The sequence below is a fragment of the Phacochoerus africanus genome, chromosome 8 (assembly GCF_016906955.1).
Source record: "Phacochoerus africanus isolate WHEZ1 chromosome 8, ROS_Pafr_v1, whole genome shotgun sequence".
Taxonomy (NCBI): domain Eukaryota; kingdom Metazoa; phylum Chordata; class Mammalia; order Artiodactyla; family Suidae; genus Phacochoerus; species Phacochoerus africanus.
Genome location: NC_062551.1, coordinates 79362073 through 79383097, shown reverse-complemented (window position 1 = coordinate 79383097; position 21025 = coordinate 79362073). Strand labels below are relative to the sequence as shown.

At 40.5% G+C, this 21025-nt stretch overlaps 1 protein-coding gene across 5 annotated transcripts in view; it reads left to right on the top strand.

Annotated features, from left to right (window-relative positions):
• Positions 1-21025, top strand: part of USP48 (ubiquitin specific peptidase 48) — a 63499-nt gene that overhangs the window by 7923 nt on the left and 34551 nt on the right. For 4 of the 5 annotated variants that reach the window (XM_047792328.1, XM_047792331.1, XM_047792329.1 and 1 more), the window contains exons 2-9: positions 4429-4549; positions 5464-5620; positions 10624-10751; positions 11190-11314; positions 11814-11922; positions 13199-13332; positions 14493-14575; positions 19297-19476. In XM_047792328.1, the coding sequence (XP_047648284.1) occupies positions 4429-4549; positions 5464-5620; positions 10624-10751; positions 11190-11314; positions 11814-11922; positions 13199-13332; positions 14493-14575; positions 19297-19476 (1037 nt within the window). Of the gene's footprint in view, positions 1-3356; positions 3418-4428; positions 4550-5463; positions 5621-10623; positions 10752-11189; positions 11315-11813; positions 11923-13198; positions 13333-14492; positions 14576-19296; positions 19477-21025 lie in introns of all 5 variants that reach the window. The other variant, XM_047792332.1, reaches the window with a different exon arrangement.

The window sequence follows — 21025 nt, the reverse complement described above, 5'->3', positions numbered from 1 at the left end:
CAAAAATAATCTGTAACAAGTAGTGTTGATTTGGACTCTTAAATCTACTGTTATCTTGGAGTTCCCGTCATGGCTCAGTAGTGGTTAACGAATCTGACTAGGAACCATGAGGTTGCGGATTGGATCCCTAGCCTGGGAACCTCCATATGTCACGAGTGTGGCCCTAGAAAAGACAAAGAAAAAAAAAAAACACACCAAAATCTACTGTTATCTTACATTTCAGGTTCTTGTTTCTCTTCTCTTATTAGCAGCATGTGTTAAATCTATTTCACTACTCCCCATCCCCCCACTTGGAGAAGAGCCAAGATTTATATTTTGAAAACCTCCCATTGAGAAAAAAAATACTTGGATGCTTAAAACTTGTCTTTTTAAAAATAGGAGCTATATAAGAATGGCATTGATTTTTTTTTTTTTTTTTTGAGGGCCACACCCATGGCATATGGAGATTCCCCGGCTAGGGATCTAATCGGAGCTGTAGCCGCCAGCCACAGCCATACCAGATCCGAGCCGCATATGTGACCCACACCACAGTTCACGGCAATGCCGGATCCTTAACCCCCACTGAGCAAGGCCAGGGATCGAACCTGCACCCTTATGGTTCCTAGTTGGATTGTTTCCATTGCACCATGACGGGAACTCCAAGAATGGCATTGATTGAAAAAGCAAAACTTCTAGAACCTTCAGATGATTCTGATAAGACACCTTGGTTAAGAAGCATAACTAGAGGATCTTTCTAAAATGAAACTTCCAAGTATTTTTCTTAAAATAAAATTGTATACTGGCTCCTTGTTGCTTATGGAATAAAGTCCAAGCTCTTATCATAGTATCTGAGGTCTTCTGTGGCCCCAGAATTATCTGCAGCATCATTGGCCTTCCAAGCTTCCTCTCCTCAGAGCCTCCAGCTGTGCTGACCTGCACCTGCAGGAGACTTAGCCAGCCACATAAACCTTCATTGGTTTTCCTCTAGCTTCCTTCTCTAGCTTCTCTCCACATGTGCTCCTCCCACGTCTAGTGAACTCCTGTGTGAGCTTGGAGACTCAGCTTGGCAGCAGTTCCCTCCTGTGCTTAATGCCATCACAGCAGCACAGCACTTCTCTGAAGTTGCCCTTTTACCTGTCTGTCGCATCGTGGGTTGTGAGCCATCCTTTTTCTTTTTTTTTTCTCCTTGGGCCGTACCTGTGGCATGTGGAATTTCCCAGGCTAGGTGTCAAGTTGGAGCTGTAGCTGCCCACTTACACCACAGCCATAGCAATGTGGGATCCCAGCTGCATCTGCAACCTACACCACAGCTCACAGCAACGATGGATCCTTAACTCACTGAGTGAAGCCAGAGATCCTAGTCGGGTTCTTTTCCACTGCTGAGCCACAGAATTTGACGCTTGGGACTTTGTCTTTATTTTGGTATCTGCAGGTCCTATAATTCTTATGTGAGCATCTCTGCTTCACAGAATGAACATGTAGAGCCTAGTTGCTTTTATGAGATCATAGATTTTGGTTATACAAGATGACATTGTTTACTTGCATGTGCATTGTGACGTAACTTGGGGAAGGCTGCTACTGGCAATATTTATTGACAGCAATTTGAAACTGTCCCTGCAGTAGCCCTCTGAGCATAAATCATCTCCCAGACTGATCACAGTCTAGTTCTTACCCAGCACTGCTTCTACCCTTGTTTTCATCATCTTCTGTTCTTGCTAGAGGTTGAAAAAGCAGAATAGTCTCATGTATTCAAGTGGGTTTCCAAGGGGATAGAAAGAAAAAAATTAGAAGATTTTAGTGTTACCTAACTCTGTTCCCCCCCCGCCCTTTTAAATCTTTTTTAAGGCTGCACCCATGGCATATGGAAGTTCCTAGGTTAGGGGTCGAATCGCCACTGCCACACCAGATCTGAGCCATATCTTCAACAAGTGGTAATTATTTTTCTTATTCTGTCCTTACTTCCACATTGATAGTTGGCTTCCTTCTTTAAGGAAACGATTTCTCATTCATCCATCCATCCTCTTTCGTCTCACTGGAGTCTTACATTATTGAGCAGGTTGTAATCCAGTCATCACTTATTTGCTCAGGTTGTTCCAAATTTGGCCACTGGGAGCCCCCTTCAAGCTCATCCTTTTTTTTTTTTTTTTTATCTTTTTTGGCCACCCTGCAGCATATGGACAGGGATCAGATCCAAGCTGCGGTTGTGCCAAGGCCAGATCCTTAACCTACCTATGTCCCAGCGCTCCAGAGATCCCTTTGCACCATAGTGGGAACTCAAGCTCTTTTTTTTTTTTTTTTGTCTTTTTGCCTTTTCTAGGGCCACTTCCCACGGCATATGGAGGTTCCCAGGCTGGGGGTCTAATCGGAGCTGTAGCCACCGGCCTACACCTGAGCCACAGCAACATGGGATTTGAGCTGTGTCTGTGACCTATACACCACAGCTCAGGCAACGCCAGATCCTTAACCCACTGAGCAAGGCCAGGGATCAAACCCGCAACCTCATAGTTCCTAGTCAGATTTGTTAACCACTGAGCCACAACGGGAACTCCCTCAAGCTCTTCCTTTTAACACGTGCCCCTTATTCTTTGAGTACATCCTTACTTTGTGGGTACAGCAAGATGTTCTATGTACATCTTGTACTTTCCCTTCCCAGCCTTCAACTTGGCCATCTCTCCAAGGAGCCCTGGATTCTTAGAGTGGGGAATATTTAGAAATCAACATCTGCTTGAGAACCCTTTCCTCTGCAATGACGGTAAAGCCTGTCTTTGGGGAAAAAAGAGAAAGAAAGATCAAGATCTGGTTGCTAGGTGAGCGCATGTTATTGCTCTAAGGCCCTCAGCTGACAAAAAGCTGTCCAGTTTAGGCTGCCCAGTTAAATATAAATTTCAGATAGACAAATAGTTTTTTCTTCTTTTTGGCTGCACTTTTGGCATATGGAAGTTCCCAGGTCAGGGACTGAATCCAGCTCCAGCTGCAGCTGCCAGGAATCGAACCCGCCCCTCTGCAGTGATCCCAGCCACTGCAGTCGGATTCTTTTTTTTTTTTTTTTGTCTTTTTACAGCCATACCCACAGCATATGGAGGTTCCCAGGCTACGGGTCAAATTGGAGCTGTAGCCACTGGCCTTCACCACAGCCACGCCAGATCCAAGCTGCATCTATGACCTACACCACAGCTCGCAGCAACGCCAGATCCTTAACCCATTGAGTGAGACTAGGGATTGAACCTTCGTCCTCAAGGATACTAGTCAGATTTGTTTCCGCTGAGCGATGATGGGAACTCCTCTGCAGGGTTAATTTTATTCTTACTGTCTTAATTTATAACTTTCCTCTCCAAAACCTGATTCCCTTTATCCCCAATATATTTATTCAATTTCAGATCGGGTGCAGAAAGTTTCAGAATTGTTGACCCATGTATGTGTGAAAAAGAAGCTATTAAGGTTTGGTATTTGTTCCTTTTGTCTTTATTGCTAATCACTGAGTTCAAGTCACTTGGGTCAGAGCCTCACCCTCTTCCTCTCAGTATAAGTATGTTATCTATTGAAATTTGTTCAGTGTGGGGTTCCCTCCATCCTTACTCATTTGCGTATGACATTCATGTGGCCTCAATTCAGCAGGTTATTGGAACAGTGTATTCAGAAAAGTGTCACGAATCTGGGTTTTTTTTTTTTCTTTTTTTTAAATTTTAATCCTAATCCTCCTCAGACTCTAGGTAACCAGTTTTCACTAGTCTCTGATTTATCCTTTGTGGGTCTTTGGGCGCAGATGAGCAGACCCATGCGTATTTTACATCCCCAGCTTTTACCCACTCAAAGAGTAGCATGCTGTAGTTTGTCTTTGGCATTTTGCTTTTGATTTCCTAATCCGGAAATTACTCTTCCTCAGTTTATAGAGATTGTCATATGTTTTTCCTGCCACAGTTGTGTAGTACTCCATTGTGTGGAAGTACCAGATTCCCTGTGTTTGGTCATATAGGTAGTTTCCTGTATTTTGCATACAATGCTGTAATGAATAACCTAGTATATATGTTTTTGTGTTGTTGGAGGTATATCTTCAGGGTGAGTTCTTAGAAATGAAATGGTTAGGTCAAAATATAGCTAAATATGTGGGTTTTTTTAGCAACTGCAAAATTCCTTTCTATAAGAGTTTTAACAAATTTGCATTCTCATCAGCAGTAAAAGAGTTATTTCCCCACAGCCTCACAAACTGGTTGTTTCTATAGTCTAATAGATGAGAGATAAATTTTTAAAAATAGTATCATTTGGGAGTTCCCTGGGGGCTCAGTAGTTTAAGAATCCAGTATTGTCACTGCTGTGTCACAGATTCTATCCCTGCCCCAGGAACTTCCACATGCTGTAGGCATAGCCAAAAAAATGGTATCATTATAGTTTTAATTTACATGTTTCTTACGGAACTATGGTGTTTTTTAATTACACAATATTTTTTCATAGACGAAACTGCAAAGGAAATCCGAATTGCTTGGTTGGGATTGGCGAACATATTTGGTTAGGAGAGATAGATGAAAATAGTTTTCATAACATTGATGACCCCAACTGTGAGAGGAGAAAAAAGGTAAGCCATCATTTTTAAGGAGATTTCTATACAGCATTCTTTTGTGTTTTGTTCTGTGCCTTTGGTCAGAAACAATTCCTCATTTCAGGTAACCTATGAAGCTTTAAGATCAGTAGTGGAATTTAAGACTCTAAACCATTTGAATTGGAACAGTTCTTAATGATATGCTTTAAAACAGGTAGCTGTGTAATCCAGTAAGTCAATAATTTAGTTAAACGGTGATTCTATGTTTGCTTTAACATCGCATGCTTTATTTTGAACTCTTTTTTAAGTCTCTTTAAAGGAGGTGGTAAATAAAGGCAACAGGCTCCCATAACGATATGACTTTGCTTTTGGGGGTTTATCTTTTTACATATTATGCATACAACTGATAGGTTTACTTTTTTTCCTTTGGTAATACACATTAATACTTTAACCATGAAGCCTGGCGTTCACAAAAGAGCGGCGTAGTTTTCTCTTAAAAGGAGTGATTCTTTGGTAAGTTCAGGAATTCTCAGCCTCTGGAAAAAGCTGTAATCAATGCCCTGTGCGCCCCATCTCCCACATCTGTAGGATAAACAGAACTCTCAAGAAGATATATAGCAAATGAAAAACCTGTATGCACATGTTGAAAACTGATCTTTGCTAGAGGCCACTGTTCTCTATGTTTAGATTTAAGCGGATGGAGTAGAAGATGACGCGAAGACTCAAGATGGACTGTGGTGCTGTCCGAAGTCTCTCCTACTGCCCGTGGTTAACCCCAGCGGGGATGTCATGACAATAGGCCCTAAGCTTTTCCAGGACAGGCTTATGGGGATGTATTGGTTGAAACAACTTAGCACATTCTTACTCAATTAAAAAAAATGTTTCTTAAGAGTTTTTTTTTTTTTTTAAAGGAAATTGGTGCTATAACTGTAAATTTTGTATTTTTGTAGAACTCATTTGTGGGCCTCACTAACCTTGGAGCTACTTGTTATGTCAACACGTTTCTTCAAGTGTGGTTTCTCAACCTGGAGCTTCGGCAGGCACTCTACTTATGTCCAAGTACCTGTAGTGACTACATGATGGGAGATGGTGTCCAGGAAGAGAAAGGTTAGTGGGCAAGGCCTTGGGGAGGGCTCGCTTGTGAGCATATTGCCAGCTAAACCACTTTGAACCAACCATACAGAGGAAACTTCAACCACAGTTTCTCTGTGTAATACATTGTGATTGCAGTGGTTGATAAAAATCTGTCAGTAGGAGTTGTCTTGTGGCGCAGCTGGTTAAGGATACTGTGTTGTCACTACAGTAGCTTGGGCCACTCTTGTGCCTCTGGTTCCACATTCTCTTTGAGTGCAGCCAGAAAACAAAAGCAACAGTCAGTAAAGCAGGAGAGCTTTTTACTGTTCTAACTAGTTTGAGAGACTTAATACTTTCATGTAACCAATCTTTTGTCGTTTTCGGCCACACTCACAGCATTTAGAAGTTCTTGGGCCAGGGCTTGAACCCAAGCCCACTGCAGTGATGCTAGCTCCTTAACCTGCTACGCCACAAGAAAACTCCCACCAGTCTTTTGTCTGATTTCCAAATAGGTGGTTTTAACAAAAATACCCTCCAAAATGAAGATTAAGTTAACCAACCTTGGCAAAATAAGCTACTAATAAGCAACTACACTCTTGGCAAATTTAGAAGTCAGTTTCAAACTGTTCCTACTGGAATTATTTACTTTTCTTCAGGCATATGTGAATTGTTACTCCTAATTGATATTTCTAATTAGATATTATTCTCTTTGAGATGAAACTTCCATGAGATGAACCAGCCTTTTTTCCCTCAAAGCTGGGGGGTAGAGGAAGTGAGTATTTTAAGATTATATACAGGTCTGCGAGATCCAGGTTTGGAACCCTTGACTCTTTTGTCTTTTTTTTTGGTCTTTTGTCTTTTTAGGGCCACATCTGCGGCATATGGAGGTTCCCAGGCTAGGGGTCTAATCGGAGCTGTAGCTGCCAGCCTATGCCAGATCTGAGCCACGTCTGTGACCTGTACCACAGCTCACAGCAAAGCCAGATCCTTTAACCCACTGAGCAAGACCAGGGATCGAACCCGCAACCTCATGGTTCCTAGTCAGATTTGTTTCTACTGCACCACGACAAACTCCAGTAGTAGCTATTTAAAGAATTAGTGTATGTAAAGGATGAATAATGAAAAACAGATCATTTTTAATTTCTAGTCTTTTTTTTTTTTTACTGAATTATAAATTCACTGATGAGAAGACAGCTAAATAATAAGTGAAACTAAATTTCTGTTTTGTAAAACGCTGTACCATGGCCTTCTTTGGGTGTTACAGTTTTAATATGTATCTTCCAAAAGTGTTGGAAGCGTCCATGCACAGCAGGTTAAGGATCTGCTGTTGCCGTTGCCCTATCTGTGGCACAGGTCGCAACTGTAAAAAAATAATTAAAAAAATTTTTTTCTGGGAGTTCCCGTCGTGGCTCAGTGGTTAACGAACCCAACTTGTACCCATGAGGACACAGGTTCAATCCTTGGCTTCACTCGGTGGGTTAAGGATCCAGCATTGTTGTGAGCTGTGGTGTAGGTTGTAGACATGGCTCGGATCCAGCATCGCTGTGGCGTGGGCAGGCAGCTACAGCTCCGATTCGATCCCTAGCCTGGGAACCTCCATATGCCACGGGTGCAGCCCTAAAAAAAGACAAAATAAAAATAAAAATTTCTAAACACTTAGATTCTCATATTTCACCAATCCTTCACCTTGATCTCTGATAGGAATGTGCATTTCGGAGTTCCCTTCGTGGTGCAGTGGTTAACGAATCTGACTAGGAACCATGAGGTTGCGGGTTCGGTCCCTGCCCTTGCTCAGTGGGTTAATGATCCAGCATTGCCGTGACCTGTGGTGTAGGTTGCAGACGCGGCTCGGATCCCGCATTGCTGTGGCTCTGTTGTAGGCCAGTGGCTACAGCTCCGATTTGACCCCTAGTCTGGGAATCTCCATATGCCGCGGGAGCAGCCCAAGAAATAGTAAAAAGACAAAAAGACAAAAAAAAAAAGAATGTGCATTTCTGGTGCTATTAACAGGCACAGTGCAGTGAAAAGGGTTTATGCTAGAAATGGTGGGATCTGAGCTCTGGTTCTAGCTCCACTACTCCGTTATTTTACAGTTAGGAAAACCAGTAGAGGATAAGTTATCTAACCTGTGAAATAAGAAAGTTGGAGTAGATGCAAACCTAACTTGAACAGCTTTTAACATCCTGTATAGCTCTTGCACCCCAGGAAGTAAGATTTTTATCTTTATTTTACAAATGAAATACTGACTTCCTTTCAGAATAGGTAGCAAAGAGATAAAGCACTCAGACCATTCAGGAGGCAAGCTATACAATGATTTGAACAGAGAAAGAATTATTAACAGGAATTTAGAGTAATGGGAGAATTGGTTAGTAAGAATTTCAAAGGACTTGAAAAAACACTGTCTAAAAAATCTGTCAAGCCAGAGTTCCGGTCGTGGTTCAGTGGTTAATGAATCAGACTAGGAACCATGAGGTTGCGGGTTTGGTCCCTGACCTTGCTCAGTGGGTTAAGGATCGGTGTTGCCATGAGCTGTGGTGTAGGTTACAGGCTAAAAAAAGACAAAAAAAAAATCTGTCAAGCAGATGTGGGGGCCAACTACTACCCCTAGGACTGAAAAAGATCATGCAAGGAAGAGTCCCCCACCCCCACCGACCAGGACTGAGATGAGACCTCACTGGAGAAAGCACTGCCCGTGCTCACCGGATGGCCCAAAAGGGGCTAGGGTGCCTCAGTGGGTTTCCTCGCTGGAAACTGGCCTCAGGGAGATGGGGGGGGGTGCCTAAGAGAGTGTCCAGGAGGTCGTTCACAAGGTGGTTATTCAGGAGGAAGTGCCTCACCAGACGCAGCGAACTGAAGATACTAGAGGAGGTGCTGGGAAAGCTGCTGGCTGAAAGAACCTGGAGCCCTGAGAGCTTTGGCCCTCAGAGCCTGATGAGAGGCACTACTGAACCCCCCAGCGCCCTCTGCTGACAAGGCTCAACCTTGCACTAGATGGCAAGGAGTTCATCTCAGCACAAAGCTGGCAAAGAAGGGTAGATTTGGAGCTAAAAAGCAATGAAATGAAGTTTTTTAGATCCATGCTTACTATTGGCATACCTTTCCCCTACTCATAGAAACTGGAAGCGAAATTTTAGGTTTCGTAAAAAAATTTTTTCTTTTTTTGGTCTTTTTGTCTTTTCTAGGGCCGCTTCTCGTGGCATATGGAGGTTCCCAGGCTAGGGGTCTAATCGGAGCTGTAGACACCAGCCTATGCCAGAGCCACAGCAATGCAGGATCCGAGCCTCGTCTACAACCTACACCACAGCTCATGACAACGCCAGATCCTTAACCCACTGGGCAAGGCCAGGGATCGAAGCCACAACCTCATGGTTCCTAGTCGGATTCGTTAACCACTGCGCCCCTATGGGAACTCCTAGGTTTTGTAAATTTTAAAAAATTTATTTGTTTTTTTAATGGCCACAACTGCAGCATATGTTTCCAGGCTAGGGGGTCGAATCAGAGCTGCAGCTGCTGGCCTCTGCCACCGCCACAGCCACAGCAATGCCAGATCTGAGCTGAGTCTGCGACCTATGTCACAGCTCACAGCAAAGCTGGATCCCCAACCCACTGAGCAAGGCCAGGGATCAAACCCACATCCTTATGTGTACTAGTTGGGTTTGTTAACACTGTGCCACAATGGGAACTCTTACCTTTTTTAGGATTTTTAAACTAAAATCATTACGTTCTTCATGTTTAAACCACTGTTCCCTGAGATTGCAGTCATTTGCTCTGGTTGTGGCAGGTTCACATTAATGAGATTATATTAAAAGTATTTGGGGAGTTCCTGTTATGGCTCAGTGGTAATGGGCCTAACTAGTATCCATGAAGAGGTGTGTTTGATCCCTGGGATTACTCAGTGGGTTATGGATCCAGCATTGCTGTGAGCCATGGTGTAGGTCGCAGATGTAGCTCGGATCCTATGCTGCTGTGGTTGTGGAGTAGGCCAGCAGCTGTGGCTCTGACTCAACCCCTAACCCGGGAACTTCCATATGCTGCAGATGTAGCCCTAAAAAGGATACAAAACTATTGGCTATTTCATGCAAGTGGTAAATATAGTATAGTTTTTATTATAGGACTGAGCATTTCAGTGTGATTCAACACTCTGTAAACTATAGTCAGGATTGCTATTGTTGTAACATGTATAGCCCCTTGCTTTTGGGAGGTATAGATAGACAGCCACGGCTGTTTCACTGTTGCAGAAAGACATGATTACTAATTTGTTTCTTTAAAAGTTTAAAAACTAAAATAAATACAAATATAGTTTGGAAGAAGGGTGTTTTTTTTTAATTTTTTTTATCACATCTGTAGTCATATAATGATCGTAACAATCTGATTTCACAGGATTTCCATCCCACAGCCCAAGCACATCTCCCCCCCCCCCCCAAACTAAGAAGGGTGTTTAATTGTGTTTTCATATGAGGAGGAATCCATTTTTTAAAAAAGTAAAGATTTTAAGAGTTCCTGTTGTGCTCAGTGGTGACGATCCTGATTAGTATCCATGAGGATGCACGTTTGATCCCTGGCTTCACGCAGTGGGTTAAGGATCTGGAATTGTGTGAGCTGTGGTGCAGGTCCCAGACTTGGCTCAGATCCAGCATTGCTGCGGCTGTGGTGTAGGCTGGCAGCTGCAGCTCCGATTCAACCCCTAGCTTGGGAGTTTTCCATATGCCTTGGGTGCAGCCCTAAAAAAATTAATAATAGTCAGATTTCCCATCGTTTCTTAGCAGAAACGAATCTGACTAGTATCCATGAGGATGCAAGTTCAATCTCTGGCCTTGCTCTGGGTTAAGGATCTGGTGTAGCTGAGAGCTGTGGTGTAAGTGGCAGATGAAGCTTGGCTGTGGCGTAGGCTGGTGGCTATAGCTCTGATTCGACCCCCAGCCTGGGAAACTCCATATGCCACAGTGTGGCCCTTAAAAAAAAAAAAAAAAAAAGGCAAAACAATTTTTTTTTATTAAAATAAAAAGTAACAGATTTAAAAAACATTTCTTTAATAGACTATGAGCCTCAGACGATTTGTGAGCATCTCCAGTACTTATTTGCCTTGTTGCAAAACAGTAATAGGCGATACATTGATCCATCGGGATTTGTAAAAGCCTTGGGTTTGGACACAGGGCAGCAGCAGGTAAGAGCCTTTTATTTTTTTAATATAAAAAGTATTCCTTACAATGTTTATAGAAGGAAATGAAATTTTTTTTAAATTAGTTTTTTTCTGTTTTTGAACAGGAACATTTATTCTTCTGTATATTACACATTTTCCTTGATCCCATTTCTGAAAATACCTATGTAGGCACAAGCTGATTCAGCACAGCTCTAGTCCTTGTTCAAAAATGGTAATTAAAAGTTCACTTGTGGCGCAGTGGGCTAAGGATCTGGCATTATCACTGCAGTGGCTTGGGTTGCTGCTGTGGCCTGTGAACTTCCACATACCTTGGGCACTGCCAAGAAATATGCTAATTTCAAAGTCCAGATAGTTTCTGGGTTATTTAACATTCTACTGTTTGTAACAGAAGTAGAAAAGCAATATGATTTTTTTCTTTTTCTTATAAACCCAAACTTGAAGGATGCACAAGAATTTTCAAAGCTCTTTATGTCTCTCCTGGAAGATACTTTGTCTAAACAAAAGAATCCAGATGTTCGAAACATTGTCCAACAGCAGTTTTGTGGGGAGTATGCTTATGTAACAGTGTAAGTATGTTTCTGCTTTTCATGATACATTTTATTCTAAGTCCGGTTGCTCCTATGTCTTCTCATTTTTAGTTCAGTTCCAGGTTTTGGCTTTAGTGGCTTATCATGGGACCTGAAGTATTTATAGTAATACATTTCCATGGGAACATGTAAACAACTGACTTGATAATTGCAGTTGAACCCATCCAGGTGTTGGGAACTGTTTCTGGCTAAGCTCCTGCTATTTATTTTATGGCTGGTATAGGCTGAAAGCCTAAGATTGGATCCAACTGGAATATTAAGAGCAGGAATAAAATAACGCTGAAACATTTTTGTAATCATAAAAGATGTGGCCTCACCAATCAATTTGTTTTTATATAGTTTTTGAATACACATAGCACAAATGATTGCTATGAAAGAACTAAGGTAATAAATGCTTATTTCTGTATTTCCAGGATGTGATACAGTAGAACCTTAACGCTTTTCCTATTCTGATCTTTATCACTCTCTTTTATTATAGTTGTAATCAGTGTGGCAGAGAATCTAAGCTTTTATCAAAGTTTTATGAACTGGAGTTAAATATCCAAGGCCACAAACAGTTGACAGATTGTATCTCGGAATTTTTGAAGGTATATTCTAATTTTGGTGTGTGCATTGTTTCTGTTATTAACACTTAAATACTGTTCTGATTTTTTTTGTTAATTTAATGGATAAATTCATTTCAGTTTTTTTAATATGTGAGTTATCTGTAATGATCTAGAAGAAACTTTGTAAGCTATACAGTATTGAAGTAGGCTGCATCTTAAAGTAATTTTTGGCTGTTTCAGGTTATTTTATGTATAGAGTTATGTATGTGGGAAGTCTTGTGTGACTGGAGGTTAAGAGAATAAGAAAATGTAATTAAACTGTAAGGTTAATTTACTTTTTCATTTAATGAGAACTATAACATGTTCAATACAAATTTTTTTTACATCAAAAAGTGGTTGCACTAATATCGTATTACTTAGAGTAATCTGAACCAAAAAGCTGTTATAAAAGCATAAAGGAAGAATTTAAAAAGAAACCACCATTAGCTCTAATACTGAATTTTTCTGCACACTTTGTCATGTACATGTTTCAGTAATTTTAACTGTATGTGTGTATGAATTTGTATATAATTTTGTATTGCGATGCCCATGTGTAGTTTCCACTTGTAGTTTTCAATATTTTAAAATTTATTTTCACACCATATACAAAAATAAACTCAAAATGGATTAAAGGCCTAAATATAAGACTAGAATCATAAAACTCCTAGAAGAAAATATAGGTAGAACCCTCTTTAACATAAATTGTAGCAATATTTTTTGGATCAGACTCTAAGGCAAAGGAAACAAGCAAAATTAAAAAATGGGACCTAATTAAACCTAAAAGCTTTTGCATAGCAAAGGTGATCACCAACAAAATGAAAAGACAACTTCCTGGGTGGGAAAAAATATTTGCAAATTATGTGACCAGTGAAAGGTTAATATCCAAAATATATAAACAGCTAAAAGAAAAACTAATTTAGAAAACTAAATTAATTTTGCTGCATCAAAGTGAGAATGATCTCTTTTTTTATATCTACTTCCTTAAAATTCCCAGAAATGGGATTATCAGGAAAAAGAACCTAAAACAAGTATTCTAAAAATCACACATTTTGGAAAGAGAAATGTCAGTTTTAAATCATTGTATTCAAATCAGTAATGTCACTGCTAAGCTCATAATCTTGTGTGTTGTTCATTATTTATAACTTGATCTTAAATAGCTTGAATAGACTATTGAATAAAATGAAATTATAATTTGCATCAGAGATTTGATCACTTAAACATCTTTCCATCTTTTTTTTTTTTTTTTTTTTTTAAACTAATACATCTTATTCCTGATCAGGAAGAAAAACTAGAAGGAGACAATCGATACTTTTGTGAAAACTGTCAAAGCAAACAGAATGCAACAAGGAAGATCCGACTCCTTAGTCTTCCTTGTACTCTGAACTTACAGCTAATGCGTTTTGTCTTTGACAGGTAAATTGTGCAACTCATAGTGTTTGTTGATCACTGTGGACTTATATGTACAGATTTTACTACAGATAGATAAGGCAGTGCAATACTTCAAATTTGAAATTCAAGATTTGGGGATGGAGGAGTTCCTGTTGTGGCGTAATGGGATCAGTGTCTTCTCTGCAGCACCAGGATGCAGGTTCGATCCCTGGCCAAGCACAGTGGGTTAAAGAATCCAGCATTGCTGAGTAGGTTACAACTGTGGCTCGGATCTGATCCCTGGCCCAGGAACTCAAAAACACACGGGGTGGCCAAAAGAGGGAAAAAAAAAAGAGAGAGAATTTGGGGATGAAAGTTAATAGATGGAGCTTGCATTTTGAAATGCCAGTATTTTGTGATTTTTCCTAATATTCTTAAAGAGCCAGTCATATATAATTAAGAACTAGAGGAGTTCCCATCATGGTGCAGCAGAAACGAACCCGACTAGGAACCATGAGGTTGCGGGTTCAATCCCTGGCCTCGCTCAGTGGGTTAAGGATCAGGCGGTGCCATGATCTGTGGTGTAGGTCACAGATCCCAAGTTGCTGTGGCTGTGGGGCGTAGGCCGGCAGCTGTAGCTCCCATCAGATCCCTAACCTGAAAACCTCCATATGCTGCTGGTGCGGCCCTAAAAGGACAAAAGGACAAAACAAACAAAAAGAACTAGAAAAATAGATTATTTTTTTTTCTGAAAGAATTACTAAAAACTTCAAAGGAAAAGCAAACATTTAGGTAGGAACTGAATTACCTTGACATTCTTTATTATCATATAAGAACTCAAGTAAATTTTCTGCTCACTACAGTATTACTCAACCACCACCCTGCACTGTTCCCATGAGGATATGTCTTTCATTTTTATAAGTCAGGCAATGTTTTTACATGTGCATTTCTTCTGTAAGGCAGGAACATCTGGTTTCTTTTGTAATAAAGCCTCTGGAAATGTGCTGTCTGGAATTAGCACTTTAAAATCATACTTTTTAGCTTTTTGGTTGTTTATTGCCCAATTCTAAGGCAGTATTAATGTTTTGAACAAGATTGCTAAGTGAAATCTACCTAGCTGCTATTTTAATAAATAGCTGATAGAGCTTATACATTGTTTTATGGTTGTTTTACATATAAATACAATTAGCTTTCTTTTTGGTTAGGCAAACTGGACATAAGAAAAAGCTGAATACCTACATTGGCTTCTCAGAAATTTTGGATATGGAGCCTTATGTGGAACACAAAGGTAATATTTATACCAAGCAGCGGTAATTATGCTCAGAGACTGTGACTAGTGATCTACTTGTATTGACTACAGAATAGCAGTTTACTACTAAATTTTATATTAATCTCTGGGAAGAAGGGCATTTTAGGCAAGCTGAGATGTTACTTCCATTTTACGTGAGTGACTACATAATAAAGATTAGATGGTTCGTCAATACCTATATAATTAAGGGTGTAAAAGAATAAAAAAATGAAAAATATATTTTGTTCTTCCTGAACTCACTCTTGATACTTTAGCCTCAATACTCTATAATTCCTCCCCAAATCAAGGATCTCCTGGCTGCCACCACTCACTTGTTTGTTTTTGTCTGCCCCCCATGGCATGTGGAAATTCCTGTTCCAGGGATTTGAGTCCAGCCACAGCGGTGCCAATGACGGATCCTTAACCTGCTGCACCTCAAGAGAACTCCATCTTTCTCAAAAAGTTTTTTTGTCAGAGACATTAGGCGGCCTAGTTCCAATATTTATGCTGTAATTATTCATATCTATGACCACTGATAAGTTGTAGGATGCTTTGGTATAGTCGCTAATAATGTACTACTTTTGGAAGGCTTCACCTTACCAAACAGTATGATTTTTCTTTTTCTTTTTTTTTGATTGAGGTAGAATTGATTTACAGTGTTGTGTTAGTTTCAGGTATACAACAAAGTGATTCGGTTTGTGTGTGTGTGTGTGTGTTTTCCGATTCCTTTTCCATGTAGGTTATATAGAACATATTTATTTTTCAAATCCTTTTCCAAGTAGGTCATTGCTGTTGATGTATTTTATGTATAGTGTGTATATGTTCTCCCAACTCCTAATTTATCTCTCCCCCACACCTTGGCCCTTTGTGAGTCTCAAACAGGATTGCCCTTGGTTTCTGCTCCTCATGGTGGAAAAATCATTTTACTTTTCCTAAGATTGTACAGATTTAATGTACAATTTAATACAGAAATTATTTCAAACTTTATCCATAAAATGTTTCTGGTGGCAGCTTATAGAAACAAGCCATAGGAGTTCCCATAGTGGAACTCGGACATATTGCTCGGATCCCGTGTTGCTGTGGCTCTGGCGTAGGCCTGCAGCTACAGCTCCGATTAGACCCCTAGCCTGGGAACCTCCATATGCCACGGGAGCAGCCCTAGAAAGGAAAAGACAAAAAAAAAAAACCAAAAATGAAAAAAACAAACAAGCCATAAAGTAAAACCTTCAAAGAAATGATTGAGGAGGTTGAGGAAGTTATGTATATATTTAAGCCTTAAAATGTATGATACTCTAATCAGTACTTTGGTTTAAAATTGACATGTCTGGAAGAAATAAACTACTGTAGACATTGCTGCTGGACTTTGTTGCTGTTCTCTTTAGCTTAATGAATAAATTTAGCTGCAGTTTATATGGTAGTTTGCTTCCTTCTTCCTTTGTTTAGGTAGTTATTTCAAATTAGAGAAGCTTGATAGTTCAGTGGTTTCTTGGGGTCACAAATCTAAGAGATGTAGAATTATTATTTTCCTTGACGCCAGCCTGTGGTTTTGAATAGTTACTGTTACTAAATTTATTATATTTGTCCAATTTATGCTGTAAAGTAAACTTTTAACTGTAACAGGTCAAAAAAACCCCATATTTATGTTTACTTTTAGTTTGCTGGCTTACTAAGTGTAACTTTTTTAAATGGCATAGCAGTTAAGGATCCTTTGTTGTCTTTGTGGTGGTGAATGTTTGATCCCTGGCCTAATGCAGTGGGTTAAGCATCTAACATTGCCACAGCTGTGGCTTGGATTCCATCCCTGACTTAGGAACTTCCATGTGCCCTGGGTACAGCCAAAAAAAACTCCTTTTTTTTTTTTTTTTTCTTTATAGAGCCACACCTGCAGCTAGGGGTCAAATCAGAGCTGTAGCTGCCTACCCATGCCACAGTCACAGCAATGCCAGATCTGAGCCGTGTCTGCAGTCTACACCACAGCTGGATCCTTAACCCAATGAGCAAGGCCAGGGATCAAACCCGCATCTTCACGGATACTAGTTGGGTTCACTACTGCTGAGCCACAATGGAAACTCCTCCCCCCAAAATTCTTATTTTAGAATTATAACCTATGACTGGTAAAATTAATTCAGTAGTTTGTAAGTATAGGCCTGTCTTTCACAGGCTGTTGTAATGTTTGCCATACAAATGGATTGCCTCGTAAGCAGAACACTAGAAACAAATTAACCTTTTACAGTTGACAGATTTTATAGTAGGTAATAGGAAAATTCAGAAATCATAGGGAAGAGTTATAAATAAAAAGCTCTTGTAATTCAGTCTCCCAGATAACCAGTATTTATATTTTTTTATAATCTTATTTATATGTGTCCATACACATGTAACCACACAAATGGAAAAGATCTAAAAGATAAAGATGTTTTGTTTGTTTTGTTTTTGTTTGTTTTTTTGTTTTGTTTTGTTTTTTTGGCCATGCATGTGGCATGTGGAAGTTCCTGGGCTGGGGATTGAGCCTGTGTCACAGTGGTAACAAGAGCTACAGCTGTTACAATGCCAGATCTTTACTTCATTGCACCACAGGAGAACTGTCAATAATGTGACTCTTAATAGCAGTCACTTCCTTTTTTATTTTTTTTGCTTTAGCGTTTCACTATCTGAGCTTGCACCCCTAAACATGATGTTTTAGTTTACGCTTTGCCTCATGGGATATTGCCAGGGAAAACCTAACCCATGGTGAAGTCTTAATCTGTCTCCTCTGCTCCTTCAACTGGGCCAGTAACGCTGGAGAAAAACACCTTAGGTGTGACTGTATTCTCAACCTTTTTATTTTGGAGAATTTCAAATTTGTACCAATAAAATTAACAATTTTGATTATTAATTGGATTCGTTCATCCAATATGTGAAATGACATTCCTAATTACTTAAATTCAAATTTGCGGAGTTTCCATCGTGGCTCAGGGATTAATGAACCCAGCTAGTATCCATGAATTCTTGGGTTCAGTCCCTGGCTTTGCTCAGTGGGTTAAGGATCGGTGTTGGTGTGAACTGTGGTGTAAGTTGCAGAGGTGGCTTGGATCTAGCATTGCTGTGGCTGTGGCATAGGCCAATGGCTACAGCTCCATTTCGACCCCTGGCCTGGGAACCTCCACATGCCAAAAAAGGTAAAAAGACAAAAAACCCCAAACAAAACAAATTTGCATCAGCTTCTTTTTTGGCCACACAAGAGCATATGGAAGTTCCCCAGCTAAGAATTGAATCTGAGCCTCAGCTATAACCTATGCTGACCTACACTCTAGCCACTACAATAGGGTTCCTAACCCACTGGGCCATAGAGGGAACTCCTCTATTTGTCTTGTCTACATGTTTGTGTTTTTTTTGTGTGTGTGGCTCCCCCGAGGCATATGGAGTTCCCTGGCCAGGTGTGAGCTGCAGTTGTGACCTATGCCACAGCTTTGGCAACACCAAGTCCTTAACCTGCTATGCTGGGCCAGGGATCAAACCTGTGTTCCAATGCTGCAGAGACACCATCAATCCCGTTGTGACATAGTGGGAATTCCTGTCTATACCTATTTTGAAAGCAGTTTAACTTAATGACATATGTCCATATGTCCTGGCCAGGGATTGAACCCACACCATAGCAGCAACCCAAGCCACTGCAGGGACAAGGCTGGATCCTTAACCCACTAAGCCACAAGAGGATTTCTATATATATATATTTTTTTTTTGGCTTTTTAGGGCTGAACCTGCATCATAGGAAGTTCCCAGGCTATGAATTCCCAGGGGTTGAATCAGAGCTACAGCCGCTGGCCTATGCCAGAGCCACAGCAAGGCATGATCTGAGCAGTGTCTATGACCTACACTGCAGCTCGTGGCAAAACCAGATCCTTAACCCATTGAGCGAGGCCAGAAATGGAACCTGCATCCTCATGGATTCTAGTCAGGTTCATTAACTGCTGAGCCACAAAGGGAACTCCCTCTAATTTTTTAAAAACATGCTTCCTTTTTTCATTTTTTTTTTTCTATTATAGTTGATTTTCAATGTTCTGTCAATTTCTGCTGTACAGCAAAGACATGTTTTCTTTATTCTGGAAACAATAGCCTTTTAGATTTGCAATTACTAGTTTGTATCATTAATTTTTGTAACAAATTGATCAGCCAATTCTTTTTGTTTTGTTTTTTGTTTTTTGGTCTTTTTAGGGCCACACCCATGGCATATGGAGGTTCCCCGGGTAGGGGTGGAATCAGAGCTGTAGCTGCTGGCCCATGCCACAGCCACAGCAACGCAGGAGCCAATCGACCTACACCATAGCTCACGGTAATGCCAGATTCTTAACCCACAGAGCAAGGCCAGGAATCAAACCCCAGACCTCTTGGATACTAGTCCAATCCATTTCTGATAAACCATGATGGAAACTCCGTGATCAGGCGAATCTTTGTAGGCATACGGCTCCTCCAGTTTATGCATAAGGGCAACATATCCTGCAGAGTAGCTTCCTAACCCCAAGTGCCCAGAATGCCATAGCTTTCCTTCCGTACGTTTTGCATCTACAGTGGGCTGCTTAAGATGATCACTGCATTACTTTATAAGACTAAATTTTTAAATTCTTAGGTGACGTATTTTGAATAATATCAGATGCATAAATAAATGCAGTCATTGTAATTCAGGCTATAAGAAGAAAAAATGTTATCCATAATTTCCCTCACGTTCTCCCTTTCTCCTCCCCTAGGTGGGTCCTATGTGTATGAACTCAGTGCAGTCCTCATACACAGAGGCGTGAGCGCTTACTCTGGTCACTACATCGCCCACGTGAAGGATCCGCAGTCCGGCGAATGGTACAAGTTTAATGACGAAGACATAGAAAAGATGGAGGGCAAGAAATTACAACTAGGGATTGAGGAAGATCTAGGTAAAACCTTTAAGTTGTGAGTGCCCTTTTAAAATACAATTTTTTTTAACCAGAATTGTTTATGATCATTTATTATGGCCCACAATTGTTACGGACTCTTCGAGGATATTTGCATTTCTTAAACATATGACGTCCCTGAATATCTTTTATATCAATGTTTGAATTTTTAAAAAATGATTTTGCGCTAGAAATGATTTCCATAATGTCTTCAGGACAGTTTTGAAGGCCTATGTATAATTTTCAATTACCAAGTTGATTGTGGGCAGCTAAGCATAGAAGTTGGTCAGTATTAAGCTAAAAATAATAAGTAGTCAATTTAATATAGCAGGCTTTACATAGTCCTTTTCTTTGGGTCAGGACATTGATTTGGGGGAAGTAGAGTATGGCAGGGGAACATCATTTCCAGGACAAGGTCTGCTTCTTCCTATGAAGTATCTTAGTCTTACCCCATTTCTAAAGTGCGGAGCAGGTGCCTCTGCGGAATAAGCTGCTTTCTGTTGGGTAGCAATGAGGTCTGCTGTAAAAGATACTTGAATAATATTCTAGTGTGTAGCTCTTTTCGCAGTTTTCTTGGGCCAAAATTCCCATATATTGCCTAATGGAGTGGACAGGTCTTCCATTAGGAGCAATCTTGTTTGAGTCATCCCTGTCATTTTAGGGTGAGGCTCGAGGTATGGGATGCAAAAAAGAGAAAAGGAATGGGCATAGTTATGTGTCCTGCAAGGGTTCTTTTCTTTTTTTTTTTTTTTGTCTTTTTACAGCCATACCCACAGCACATGGAGGTTCCCAGGCTACGGGTCAAATTGGAGCTGTAGCCACTGGCCTACACCACGGCCACAACATAGGGGGTTCTGAGCCATGTCTGTGGCCTACACCACAGCTCAAAGCAATGTCGGATCCTTAACCCACTGAGGGACGGAACCTGGGTCCTCATGGATGCTAGTCAGATTCATTTCTGCTGAGCCATGACAGGAACTCCCTTGCAACGGTTCTTAAAGGATCAGAACCACTTTCCCAAGGTGGAGGTATAGGCAGTTGGGGTGACTTTCAAGGCATGGGTAATCTTTGCAGGTATTCATGTGGTAGCTCTCTTCTTGTAATTTGAAGTGTTCTTTATTTTTTATGTATACCATTTTTATTGATTAGACCTCAGTGAAGCTGGAAAAGAGAAAGTGGGAGGTGTGCTGGGCTTTCATGCTCTTTGTGGTGCTCAAGCCAGACTTTCACATTAGAAGTTCTCCTATAGGAGATCCCGTTGTGGCTCAGTGGAAACGAATCTGACTAACCGGTATCCATGAGGATGTGGATTCCATCCCTGGCCTCAATCACTGGGTTAAGGATCCGGCATTGCCATGGGCAGTGGTATAGGTCACAGATGCCGCTCAGATCCCACTTTGCAGATGGTTTCCCATACCAGTGTTTCAATTACACTGACCCTGCAGAATGTTTTTCTAATGAAATATACTAAGTTTTCTCTAACTTAAAGCTCCAAATAGTTAGAAATTTCCTTTGGATTGAGCTTTTTTTTCTCTCTCTTTTTTTTTTTTTT